The sequence below is a fragment of the Sander vitreus genome, chromosome 14 (assembly GCF_031162955.1).
Source record: "Sander vitreus isolate 19-12246 chromosome 14, sanVit1, whole genome shotgun sequence".
Lineage (NCBI taxonomy): Eukaryota > Metazoa > Chordata > Actinopteri > Perciformes > Percidae > Sander > Sander vitreus.
Window position 1 is genome coordinate 12948211 of NC_135868.1, and position 14103 is coordinate 12962313.

General features: G+C 39.6%; 1 protein-coding gene and 1 non-coding gene across 2 annotated transcripts; both read right to left on the minus strand.

The window, feature by feature from the left end:
* Window positions 1-285: 285 nt before the first annotated feature.
* On the minus strand, window positions 286-10850 carry clptm1l (CLPTM1 like). Its single transcript, XM_078267614.1, has 18 exons — window positions 10592-10850; window positions 9507-9735; window positions 9301-9395; window positions 8894-9083; window positions 8246-8436; window positions 7968-8046; window positions 7432-7549; window positions 7224-7318; window positions 5138-5222; window positions 4535-4638; window positions 4292-4357; window positions 3701-3751; window positions 3490-3572; window positions 3350-3384; window positions 3169-3224; window positions 2803-2847; window positions 1060-1175; window positions 286-964 (listed from the first exon to the last, which is right to left on the minus strand). The coding sequence occupies exons 2-18, from the start codon at window positions 9669-9671 to the stop codon at window positions 880-882; spliced, it is 1659 nt and encodes a 552-aa protein (XP_078123740.1). The 5' UTR covers window positions 9672-9735; window positions 10592-10850; the 3' UTR covers window positions 286-879.
* A 557-nt stretch (window positions 10851-11407) lies between these two features.
* Window positions 11408-11479, minus strand: trnah-gug (transfer RNA histidin (anticodon GUG)). Its single transcript has one exon. It is a non-coding gene; the product is annotated as a tRNA-His (tRNA).
* Between the last annotated feature and the right edge of the window lie 2624 nt (window positions 11480-14103).

Sequence of the window (14103 nt, forward strand, 5' to 3'; positions counted from 1 at the left end):
CTTATGGAATGATTATCTGGAAAATCAATATATTTAGATATATCATTCTTCAAAGCAGTTCTTCTCAAAATGTATGCAGTCAGTTAATTAATTGATTTAAACATGTTCAAAATTATAAAAAATCCCTTTTTAACATTGCTATTAAAATTCTGAAAATAAAGTAAGTCAGTTTCATCTTAATTTGGAGTCCCACCCTTCTGTAATAAATCATACCTTACTCTTGCAGCTTAGCACGACCAAACCAGTATTTGCAGACATGCAAAGCTGGAAATCCAGGTTAAGACATCCAGTGATATAATAACAGTATGGAGCTGTTCCAATAGACAAGGAATGTGACTGGCTTTGTGGATTGTGAAGAGCAGAATTTCTAGCTGAGAAGGCTCAAAATGACCACCAATATCTACTATAGTAGAGTTACAATAGTAATCAGTGTACTATTTCATACCAAAGGTGAGCAGTGTCTGACCTGTGGTAGACATGGTCACAGTCGTAAGCAGGGTGCCGGCCATTCGCACCAATGAGAAACACGTTTTTTTCCCCAGGTTGTTGGGTCAGTTTAATGATCTTCCTGTCCCATCACACACTGCAAAACAAAAACATTCTCCAGACTGCATGAGGCAGATAAGCAGATGTTGACCTTTCAACACTTCGCACTATGGGACGGAGCAAAAAGTCATAAAAACACATGGAGGTTGATGCGTCTGGTCCATTTACAACTAACTGAACAGAGCCCAAAATATTTTTTCCCAGGTGCCTCTGGACCGTTAAACCAGCTCCATTGATAATAAAAGACCAATAACAATCAGTGGATACCTGTGGACTGAAGACAAGATACCAGATCATGGAAGCCAGATCATGGAAGCCAGAAGTATTTCCTCACTAGTCCTTGTGAGTCTTTCCTTTGGGTTTTTCGTCGTAAGAAATTCCGTATTCATTTACTCTCGTTTTGTCCACTGGGTAGAGCCTGGGGGAAGGGAGAGAGTTTTAGGTTAGAAAACTGTTGGGTGTGTTTTGTTGGTGCCTTAAGTATCTGTGTGGTGTGTGGGTTTGTGTGTGTACCATTTCTGGTAGAGGTAAATGAGAAACACCACATCGTCCCTGAAACAGGCCAGTCTGTGGGACGTTGGCATGGTGATGATGAAGGCAAACACATCGTCGATGAAGGTATTGAATGCCTGGCAAAAATCAACCAATATCAATCAATTCATATAAACTTATCACTAACAAGGATATTCAGTGACAGTGACTTCAATTATGTATCTAACATTTGAAAATAACAATGCTAAAAAAGGGTTGTTATATCAAACATAATTCAGTATCTGTCAATCATTCATCTGTAACAGAACACCACAATATTTAAGCTGGAAATTTGGTAGCAGGGGCGGTTCTACATTGAATTACACCCAGGGCGAGACCCCCTACGAGCCCCCCCCCACCAACATAAGTGAAAGAGAAAATTATATTTCTCAATTGCACAAATCCTTCATTAGAGCATTTGAAAAACACACTTAAGAGAATCCAGTTATTTAACTATTTCAATTACAACAGGAAACACTTTTTAAGGTGAACAATCTCCACAATTAACACAATTCTGCACAAAATATGACAGTATAGGTTATCAGAACTTAAAATAAATATACACTATATACATAAATGTGCCAACAATATATACAATAATAAAAAATTTAACAAGATTAATAAATTAATAAAACGGTATACTCCTCATGAATCATAAAACAAGCTATATATATATATATATATATATTTTATCATTTCAAGAGGTCCTGCGCTTTAATTTGAAGAGGTCTATCATGAGTTTTTGTCTGCCTAAGCAGATAGAAAAGCTACAACTCTCGTTAAGAAAGTTTGCATGATGTGCAACGTTTATATAGGCTACTAATGCAGTCATACAGTAAAGCATGCCTAGTCTTTTATTGTTGTAGTGTTTTGTCCACCACTCAGTTTTTGGCTCAGTTTTATCAAGGGCCAAAGTGTTTTAAGTGGAGTTGTGCTTACCGCAGGTTCTACCCTCACTCCCTCATCTCTGTCTCTCTCCTCCTGAGTCTCCTCCTCACTGTGCATGCCACTGCCGCCGATACCACTACCACTATCATCAGCCACGGGAGCTGATGAAGGTCCTGCTACTGCCGAAAACATGTCTTTTCGCTTTTTTCTTTTATCTGAGCCACTTGGGTAACTTTGTTTCATTTTCGCGTTTAGACCACTGGCATAAAAGAAAGGTTTAGACTCGTCTTGCTCCGTCTCTGTGTACTTCCGAGTTCTCCTGTCACTGTGTTTATCTTTTGTGCCGGGCCCGCACCTTTATGGACTAGTCCATTTCATTGTGAAAGTAGGGGGTGCAATGGTTAAAGTGTCATATTTTGTGGTTTTTTTCCCAGTGTAGTGGCGTTGTTTCAGCCCCCTCCCCCTTGTCCGACCGTTCCATTTGGGTGACCCAGAGGTGAACGGTCCCCCGCGTGCCCCTCCCTTTTCCCCCTTCTCACACACAGCTTCTGTGCACAGCACTTCCAGCAAGAAGCGGCGCCTGCAGCTGCAGGGGGCGCCAATCTGCCAATTTTACCACACAGTGAAATGATAGATAATAGAAAACTGCTTCGCGGAGCTGAGGATTTTTTCTTTTTCTTTTTCCAAGTGCTCGTGACGCCCCCCCATGACTCATGATAAAATGCTGCCAAAAACCGCCCCTGATTTGGAGTTAGTATTAATATAACAGCAAATCTCTAAATCCAGACTATCAATTCATTAAAACATACAAAACAACAACTTCTGTTGTGTTCTCACCTTGTACGTAAAGGCTTTCCAGGGCAGGTGGGCCACAGATTTCAGCTGTTAAATTAAGCTTAATAAGTCAGTGGGATGTTTAAAGGAAAAAAAAACAGTCACTCAAATTACATGTAATGCAGTGGTGCAACATTTCAGGCAATATTTGAACCATTTCATGTTTTAGCAAGCGTAGTTCCCAAAAGCACTGTGGAGCTATCGTTCTACCTTATATGTTACATGTAGCAGTTCTTCTCTTCTCTTAGAGCAGATATGTGGCACCCATTTTGAGTTTTTTTAATACATGTATTTTGTCCATTACAATATTTTAAAATGTTATGAAATCTAAGAGCACTCTCACACACACATTGACCGTGATGAACTGACCTTATAGTTGACAAACAGTTGAGGAAGCATGAAGAGGAAGCCAAAGGCATATACACCTGGAACCATCAAGAACATGTTGAAACGCCTTTTCTATTCAATTAAATAATGGAAATCAATGACACAATGAGGTAATCAACTTGAAGGTGTTTCCCTCTTGTGTTCAGAGTTTGAAAAAGCTTACCATTAACCAAACTGTTGATCAACCATGAGTACCAACTAAAACAGAAAAAGATAACCAAAGGGAGTTAATCATGTTAAAACTGTTGACACTATAAAAATTGTTGTAAAAATTATGCATGTTATCTACACACAGATCCCTACCTCTTATATCGTAGGAATATTAGAGCATACACCGCCCCTCCGATACACAACGGGTAAAGGAGGTATGAGAGATACTTCATGGCCTACAGAGAAACACAAGGCAGTGTAGTTACATCACAATCTATACTGTCCAGTAACAAAAGTTCAGTGTGTGGTGTGGTTTATTATATTGTGTAGTCTATGCACGTGTGAGTGAAAGTCTATGTCTTACCAGAGTATCGTACTCCTCTGTCCTCCTCTCCGATTCATCTGATTTCCCATACTGTTCCACAGAAAAGAGAAACACACACAAATTTACAGTTAGCACATGTACTAACATTTTCTGTACAGCTGTGAGGTGAGAGGATCTGAAACATGGGACAATGGTCAAAGAGACATTTAAAAACTATATGTGTTTATTAGAACTGCCCATTGTAGTATTTTTCACGGAAATTTATTCCAAGGCCAATCATACACTTCTGCATCAAAGCTTCCATTTGTTCATTTGTCATGGTCGTAAAATGTTGCCATAGATCCAGTGCTTGCTCTGTGCTTTCCGCTTCAACCCACAGTCATTTAGTAGAGAGCTGTATTACAGCAGCAGACAGAGAAAGAGGAAAGGATCCAAACACTGGAGAGCAACCTTGATATGCAAGATTTGACACACACACACACACACACACACACACACACACACACACACACACACACACACACACACACACACACACACACACACACACACACACACACACACACACACACACACACACACACACACACACACACACACACACACACACACACACACACACACACACACCAGGAATGTTGGTTTGCCTCCTTTCCAGAAAACCTGAATCTTCAAGGCCTTCTTCACTTTCCATACCTGCAACAACGAAAAACATTCTCAAAACACAGAATAATGCCATGCATTTATGAACAAGAATAATGTATTCTTATAAACTCCACTTATCATCAATAGAAGTGTTCATGTTCATGTTTAGTTCTGAATGCATGCAGGTGTGTATTTCTAAGTGTGTGTTTCCAGTCTGTGTGTACTTACTTCAATGATAGAGCCGACGCCAGCAGGTATGAGGACAAGCAGACTGGTCTGCTCGTCAAACAAATAGAGGAAAATCACTATGGTGCTGAAACAACGCCACAGCACTGGGAAATAAAACACAAAATATGACACTTTAATCGCTTTGACCAAGTTACTGACATCGCTGAATTATTTGGTCCAGACTTTCTGGGGATTTCACTTAATCCAGTAAATGTTCCAAAATTTTGATGCATTTGGAGAATTATACTTTATCATATTGCTACGGGTAAAATAATGCTCAACAGCATTTTGCAGATGGCTAATTCTTGCCATTACCTGACAGCAAGCACGCAAGAGCATCCCTTACTCTGTTGATGCTTTTGTTGCTGAGCAGGACGAAGCAGAACACAGACTCACTGAGTCAGATTATACTACACTGCAGATTCCTGGTTTCTTGTAGACTAACTTTTTTTTTTTTTTAACATACTGCACTGTAAAGCGTTTTTCAGTCAGTCTCAACTAATTTATGGTGTGCAGCTGAATCTCCAGACTTTTCCAACTTTGTCATCTGTTTTGCATTTATTTCCTGTCCAATATTGTGTTTTTTGTGGAAACGTTACCTACCTGCTTTGCTGGACATTCCCACCATGCTTTTCTTCTGCTTCCAGAAGCTGATGTCATTCTTGAATGCCAGGAAGTCAAAGAGGAGCTGAAATAGCAACAGACAGGACATAAATCTGTTGTCAAGCTTTTTTGTTAACCATTCATGATCAGTACACCTTAGCGTAAAGTTTTCTTTTTCTTGTATTATTGGAGTGTCAAGTCTTTTTAAAGGCTTGTGTTAAGGATGAAAGTGAAGAGTGGGTAAAGTTTGCTTCTAATAATACTGTATTTGGGAGTGATACAACTTTAGTATTTTAGGATTGCATGATCCTTTATTGTTTGTCCGTTCATGCTGATTTTATGATGATTTTATGTGGTGGTTAGGAAGTTTCACTTCAAAAAAATTCTATATGTTTAATCAGGAATGTATCCACATGCTATTATGTCAAGGGATGTAAATTGGAGAATCATGCAATGCTCAGAATTTTTGCATTATACATTATACAGTGGGGCAAAAAAGTATTTAGTCAGCCACCAATTGTGCAAGTTCTCCCACTTAAAAAGATGAGAGGCCTGTAATTTTCATCATAGGTACACTTCAACTATGAGAGACAAAATGAGAAGAAGAAAAATCCAGAAAATCACATTGTAGGATTTTTAATGAATTTATTTCAAATTCCTTGGGAAAATAAGTATTTGGTCACCTACAAACAAGCAAGATTTCTGGCTCTCACAGACCTGTAACTTCTTCTTTAAGAGGCTCCTCTGTCCTCCACTTGTTACCTGTATTAATGGCACCTGTTTGAACTTGTTATCAGTATAAAAGACACCTGTCCACAACCTCAAACAGTCCCACTCCAAACTCCACTATGGCCAAGACCAAAGAGCTGTCAAAGGACACCAGAAACAAAATTGTAGACCTGCACCAGGCTGGGAAGACTGAATCTGCAATAGGTAAGCAGCTTGGTGTGAAGAAATCAACTGTGGGAGCAATTATAAGAAAATGGAAGACATACAAGACCACTAATAATCTCCCTCGATCCAGGGCTCCACCCAAGATCTCACCCCGTGGGGTCAAAATGATCACAAGAACGGTGAGCAAAAATCCCAGAACCACACAGGGGGACCTAGTGAATGACCTGCAGAGAGCTGGGACCAAAGTAACAAAGGCTACCATCAGTAACACACTACGCCGCCAGGGACTCAAATCCTGCAGTGCCAGACGTGTCCCCCTGCTTAAGCCTGTACATGTTCAGGCCCGTCTGGAGTTTGCTAGAGAGCATTTGGATGATCCAGAAGAGGATTGGGAGAATGTCATATGGTCAGATGAAACCAAAATAGAACTTTTTGGTAAAAACTCAACTCGTCGTGTTTGGAGGGGAAAGAATGCTGAGTTGCATCCAAAGAACACCATACCTACTGTGAAGCATGGGGGTGGAAACATCATGCTTTGGGGCTGTTTTTTCTGCAAAGGGACCAGGACGACTGATCCGTGTAAAGGAAAGAATGAATGGGGCCATGTATCGTGAGATTTTGAGTGAAAACCTCCTTCCATCAGCAAGGGCATTGAAGATGAAACGTGGCTGGGTCTTTCAGCATGACAATGATCTCAAACACACCGCCCGGGCAACGAAGGAGTGGCTTCGTAAGAAGCATTTCAAGGTCCTGGAGTGGCCTAGCCAGTCTCCAGATCTCAACCCCATAGAAAATCTTTGGAGGGAGTTGAAAGTCCGTATTGCCCAGCGACAGCCCCAAAACATCACTGCTCTAGAGGAGATCTGCATGGAGGAATGGGCCAAAATACCAGCAACAGTGTGTGAAAACCTTGTGAAGACTTACAGAAAACGTTTGACTTCTGTCATTGCCAACAAAGGGTATATAACAAAGTATTGGGATGAACTTTTGTTATTGACCAAATACTTATTTTCCACCATAATTTGCAAATAAATTCATTAAAAATCCTACAATGTGATTTTCTGTATTTTTTTTTCTCATTTTGTCTCTCATAGTTGAAATGTACCTATGATGAAAATTCCATACATCACAGATACTATTTTTTATTCTATTCTTGTGTAATGTGATGTGGTGCTCTGTGGCGAAGACTTACATGGAAGGCAGCTACAAAGAAGGTCAGAGCCAGGAAGTACAGGTTGGTGTCCACGAAGATTCCTTTAATCTCATCAGCATCCTTTTCTGTGAAACCTGCAACACGTACAGGGAGACAGACACACACATATACATGGTATTAAGAGTGCAAGGCTTCTACTGTGTGTGTGTTGTGTGTGTTGCGTGTGTGACAGATATGATTAACATACCGAACTGTTGCAGAGAGAAAACCGCGTCTTGCATGTGGATCCAGAATCGTAGCCTCCCCAGAGAGATAGAGTCATAGGAGATGGTCAGGGGGAGCTCGATGGAGGTACTGTTGATCTCCTAAAAATACACACACACACACACACACACACACACACACACACACACACAACCAACCAACCATACTCTTTTACTCTAAGTTCATACATGTATGTGAAATGACAGATCCACATAATCTTATTTTATAGAGTCAATATTTTTAGACGTGTGATGGTCTCCAAACATTTGTAAACTATTATCTTCCATACATGCTTTGGCTTTATTTTTATTCTGGGGCAGAAAGTAATTCATGTCTGGGGTCAGTGGAAACAAATCAACAAGGATCTGGGTCATCATACCAATCTTGTATCACAGTGTTTGCATTTTCCTCTAAATAAGTTCCGTGAGAAAATATGCTTTTGAAAATCCGCCATTGACAAAGCACCTGAATATCAATTACAGTGTATTATATAATATTTATTTAAATGTAAAAGCTTACCACAAGGTCCTTGACCCGGTTGCTGAGCTCATCAACAAACAGCAGAGGTAGATAAACCATCTTCTTACCATTTTGGAATCTAAAATACAGAAAAACTATTTAGGTCTGTGCCATCCATTAGCATACAGGTATGCTTAAAAGAAACTGTCAGACATATATATGCCTAAATATACCAGTATGCATTGTGTTTAACATTTACAGTAGTTTTAACACCATACCCTTTTTGATTCTCATAGAGTGTTGTATGTGTGCATGTGTTTCAGTATTCACTGTCTTACACTCTGAGGTATCTGTGGACATCACTAGGCAGGTATTCTCTGTCAAACAGGAAGTGGTCGCCGACAATGTTGAGTGTCAGGCGAGTGCGCCAGTGAGAAACTGGGTGGTCGGCCTTGGAAGTGGGACCAGCTCCACCCCCTGCCGTAGGGTTACCATCACGTCTCTTCTGCTGGGCTTCTTCTTTCTGACCCTGTGGGATCACGTAGATGAAGCTATTTTACACTCAAATCAAACACCCGATTAGTAACTAAACTCGTCTGTATCTATATTGATAAGATATAAATACTACATGTTCTGCAGTTGAGCTAATTAGGTATTAGAAAATGTAAGTGGCCAGCTTAGTGACCAAGATAAGCTACAAATATTAACACCAATCTTGCAGAATAAAACACCAGCTACAACTAAAAATAACTATCGATATAAACTATTTATACATCATCAAAAAAATTCTCAAAGTGCTCGCAATACAAGAACGAATATAACAGACTAATAATGACTACAATCAATCAGAATGTGCAAACATAAAAGCCAGCATTTTTTTTAAGTGCAATCTTTTGGAGTTAATATAATACATTGAAGCAGGTAACTTAAGCACCTCCCCATGCCCTGACACACCCTTTACTCAGAAAATATAACCGACTCAGTACCTGTGTTTGATCCTCGCCAGATATCAAAGAGATTTCAGGCAGTTTAGGGACCATGTATGTGGTAAGCTGAGCCACCAAGTGGACCTGTTGTGGATCCTGCCACGGAGTGACGCCAGCTTGATGGACAAATATTAGCGCATATAAAGTTCCATTGTTGCGGGTCTTCTTAGGGAGGGAGACATTTACTATCCTGGAGGAAAGAGAGGGAAAGAGGGAAGAGGATGAAAGGAAGGAGGGTATTTTTACACGGCTATAATGTATATCAGAATATAGTGTATTTATGCATGCATCTGACTTAACTAATCAGATCTGAGGACAGAGACAACTCATTTCTTAGGCTTATTACAACTTTTTTTCTATTCAATGTAAAATCTAAAAAGTTACTAAAAAGTAAGAGCCCCACCAACCTCTCAAACTTGCTGTTGACATCAAATTTTTCCTCTTTGTAGATCAAAGTATGTCCTCCCTCTGCATTGGGCTGCAGTGCAGTGTAGATACTCAACTGGGCGGACACACACACACACACACTTTTACATTTATACAGTATACTACTGGCAACACACGCAAAATCAAAAATGAGCAGTGCTACCATCCATCCCTCCACATTACTGACCTGTAGTTTTGGGTCCCCTGCCAAGAAGGGTGTGATACAGTTGTCACCTTTGGGGCTGTCGCAGGGTTTAGTGTACACTATCCCGTACATCACCCAGCAGGTGTGGAGCACGTACACCACAAACACCCCCACAATCACAGTGGTGAAAGATGTTTTCAGGAACATGATGCTAGTTTGGTCGTCTTGTCACGTCGTCTCCCTCAACTAGCTGAGGAGCAGGGCCATATGTCTGCAAATGAGAAGTCATAGATAGAAGGTTAGTGTGTAGTATGGTGTTTTTCCAAAAATCCATGCTGACTGTTATGTGACTGTTAAAGATTTCATTCCAAGACCATCTCTATGCTACTTTAACAGACTATACTACAAGATGTTGGGGCCTGGCTCGCAGCAAATTCATCCAAAACGTACTGGATGGGACTGAGGCCAGGACTTCATGCAGGCCAGACAAGTTTTTCCACTCCAAACTTAAAATATTTCTTTATGCACCTGGCTTTGAGCACGGGGGCATTGTCATGTTGAAACAGGAAATGTCCCCCAAGCTGAAATGATGAGTTTCTCAGAAATAAGTTTGACAATATGCTTTCATGTATGAAACAACACCTTTTTTCATTAGTGTCAAAGCAACAATAGGATACTGCTGCTCAAGATCAATTTGCCAGATCTTGCTCATCCAGTTATAATCCACACTACACAGACAGCCTGACATCTAGACTTAACAATAGATGGTGGGTGACAAGATTATAGGCCTGACATTATCTGACTTATTGTGAATACTTTGACGAGTTACTAGCAGAGTTGTCACATATTTATTTATTTATGTGCCTGCGGTTACAGTAAATAGCCACCGGTTATTTTCTGGTGGTAGTATTTTACCACCATTTGATTGATAAGGTAGGCTAGAGGCAATCTTAAAACCTTTAATTTACTTAAACTCTGAGAGCCGTCAAGTCCATATGGTTGCTTCTCTAGGGTTTTGCTAGTCCGGATCAAATGATTTGTTTTCTGGTGTTTATTGAAATCTGCTGTCTTCAACTCATTTTAACAGAGCGTCACTGTTAAAATTCAGACGTCAACGTTAAACCTACCGGTGTTTAATCTGGCAGGCTGTCAGTGACAGGACTCTCTCAGCAGGCTATCCGTCCATACACTTTACCGATCCAGCTGGGTAGTTAGACGCGACGACATCGTTTCTTCAAAATCGTCCACCGTCAAGACATCTGCTGTCTACTCGGCTGGCCTCTCCATTCAGGACAAAAACGGATCTGCCCTAAAAACTGCTATCTGAAAGCGTGAGTGGTGAGGTGGATCTAAATTTCCGCCATTCGCTTCCTGGTTGATTTCTTGTACGGGATTTTGGGAGGTAACGCGAGACTTCACGACTAGTTTTGTTTTCTTTCTTTTTTTAACCTGTTTTATACAGTGTATGGTTTTTCATTTTGTGTTCTACGTATGTTTTTGTATCACTTAAAAAATAATCAATTCAATTAAAAACCAAAAAAACATACCACCATACAAATGTGAATTTCGTAAAAATGAAGAAGCAACATCTATTTTATAGTTGTCAGTAGGCTACACGTTAGGATTCTGGGGGAAAAAAGGACTGTTTTATAAAGTCACGTTCCTGAAGTCTCGCCCATCGTTCTAATCTAACAGGATTGAATTTAGGAAGTATAGCCTACTTTGAGTCTATCCGAATTATAAACAATAAGAAATGTGCCCATATAGTTAACATGCGACAGGATTTCTGTTGTTAGTATGTTAGACCAAATGCATGTAAATCCTGATAAATGAATGACTTTAGGCTAATTATGTAAACACGGATGGATTTTTGGCTGTATTATGGAAGCAGCCGATCATTTAATTCCGGCTGTTTGTGTGTTGACATCCTCTTTAAAATTGACTGCCGTGACCCGGATTCGAACCGGGGTTGCTGCGGCCACAACGCAGAGTACTAACCACTATACGATCACGGCTAGCCACCCAATTTGGCACGGCTAGTCGTACTAGCTCATGAACCTTCTACTTGCCTGGTGCTAAAATTATTTAACAAACAGTCTCTCCCACATGACCCTAGGGCATAGTCGCATTGCCAGACCTATCACAGCGCTGGGTCAGCTAGGGTACAGATATAAAAATCTAAAAGTGATTTTCTATGCCTTTGCTCTACCTGTGAAATATTCTTAATACAATGAGCAGCCCAAACCTACAACAGTCACGGTGACATTTAATCAGTGACATTTAAGCAGACACTGTTGGACCATCATGACCTAGGCTACTTTAGTCACTGATGTGCTTAAGAAGGTCATAGTTTCTGTGAGTTCAGGCCAGGCAAAAATATTTCTATAAGCTGAAAGGTTTACCAAATATCCCTAAGTTCTAAGAAAACATAGATTCCACTCAGTCTGGTATATTGTTTATAAATAAGAAATAGGACTCATAAACAGTTGATATTTTTTCTCCCAAAATGGTCTAATTTATTATAAACAGTTGATATTTTTTCTCCCACAATGGTCTAATTTATTATAGCCTACCATTTGTTCTTTTGGCTCTTTTTTTTCTTTGTCAAAGCAACCGGGTCGTAGGCTACTATCTGCATATATTTTCCGAAAGTATCATTCTCCTGTCATGTTCTGTTATTGAAGCCAGGGTCAAGTTGGTGACAGGTCAAAGGTCGACGTCTTCTCGTCTCTCTTTCTCCATGTGTCAAAATTGACTGCCGTGACCCGGATTCAAACCAGGGTTGCTGCGGCCACAACGCAGAGTACTAACCACTATATGATCACAGCTGGCCAATGAGGCTGATTGACTGTAGCCTATGTGTGTAAACAACCCAGTGTGCAACACTGACAAGCTAAAATGTCTCCTATAACTCCCAATGGTACTCATTTTCACCAAAACCAGGCCATTGTATGTATTTAACGTTTTTTAACCCAGAAAAGCTTAAAAAAAATTTAAATTATCTTTTTGAAGAATATCCTGGTCCAGATAGCCAGCAATAACAATACGTTATTACTAGTTATTATAGGCAAAACAAGGTTATGGACAAAAACATGGTTATTCCCCTCAGTTACCTTTGGATCAATTTGTGAACAATGCCTACCAACATTTTATTTAGTCAATTAATAGGCTAATAACTTTACAGTATTTTTTAACTTAACATTTGTTTTTTTTGTTAAACTTAAGTTCAGAAAGTTTTATTAATTCAGAAAATAATCATATTAGTTTGAAATTGAATAAGATACAGGGTTGTAAGATAACATATTTTAGAGAGTGCTGACTATGGTTTTAAATGCCTGTATGTAAAAAAGATAAAATGTTTCTCTCCATATATATCATATGTATTTGAAGCCTACTCTCCACTAACCATGTGTAGGCATTGTATGTAAATCAGTGTGTTGGTTGTCATCACTGATAATGATCCATTCGCAGTATTTCAGTTTAAATTATTATACCATTCATTTCGAATGCAAGCAAAGCTCATGCAGCTTTGGTTTTTCAGCTTCCCACACTGTTGTTGTCCACCTGGGTATTTCCCAGCTAACACCAATCCAACCCAACCGGTCCAATCAACCAGATATAAACTGAGCCATGGCCTGTTAATTAATAGGACTGTGGGCTTATTATCATAGCAGAAATAACTGATTTTGCTCATGACATTGTAGGGAACACTACTTTTAAATGATATCTTCCACATATAAGAATAAATGGCGAAGATAATAGCCTTGTCAATACAAGCTCACAGAGGGTTGTAGTTGCCTGAGGGTAGAATGATTTAACAGCAAATACCAATTTATTCCACATAACCTTAGGGCATGTAACAGATATAAAAGTGCACAATTGAATTTTTTTATGCCGCTGTCTACTACCTATAAAAATATTCTGTGAAACAGCCCAAATCTACAACAGTCACAGTGACATTTAATCAGTGACATACATGGTCTTATAATTTGTCCAAGAGCTCCTGTAACCCCAATGACTCTGCCATCAGGATATTACTGTATATGTGGAATTCAGCAGCACAATCATCCTGAAAGTGCTCTGTGGGCAAATTTCCCAACTGAACATCACTTCATAAATCTGCGGGTGGATATTATTAGACTTCTTGTATCAAGCGTGACTCACCTGTCTTTGCTGTATCACTGAGAGAGATGTATGCTCTGTCCAGTACTCTACTCCCTGAACACAGGTGACTCCTCATCTCTTGTTTCCTGTCTGTCAGATGGCCTTACGACCCTTTTGGGTGTCGTCAAAACCAATAAAAAGGACTGTACTATGACAGCAGCTGGACATACTACAAAAACTAAAGGCAAGGATTATATTGCAAAGAAGAAGAAGAAATATCAGAAAAAAATGTAGATATTTTGTCTGATTATCCTTCTAAAGGATACAACTAACCTTGAAGTGTATGGTCTTTTTTTCTTGTTTCTTCTGTTTTATTTGTCTGTCTTGTTGGGACTTTGATTATATTGGGAGCTGAATTTGAATTTGATGTAACTTTCATCTGTTTTTCACATCATCCTAAATCGGGATCTTTAGCGATGGAAAGTAACTAAGTACATTTACTTAAGGGCTGCACTTAAGTTTAATTTTGAGGTAC

Bases quoted from the DNA above. Each gene is read 5' to 3' on its own strand.
- clptm1l (XM_078267614.1), bottom strand. From the start codon at position 9,671: ATGTTCCTGAAAACATCTTTCACCACTGTGATTGTGGGGGTGTTTGTG. The intron at 3,573-3,700 runs GTAAGACATAGA...GTTTCTCTGTAG, and splicing joins CAGAGGAGTACGATACTCTG to GCCATGAAGTATCTCTCATA. The intron at 1,176-2,802 runs GTGAGAACACAA...GATTTTTGCCAG, and splicing joins GGAAAGCCTTTACGTACAAG to GCATTCAATACCTTCATCGA.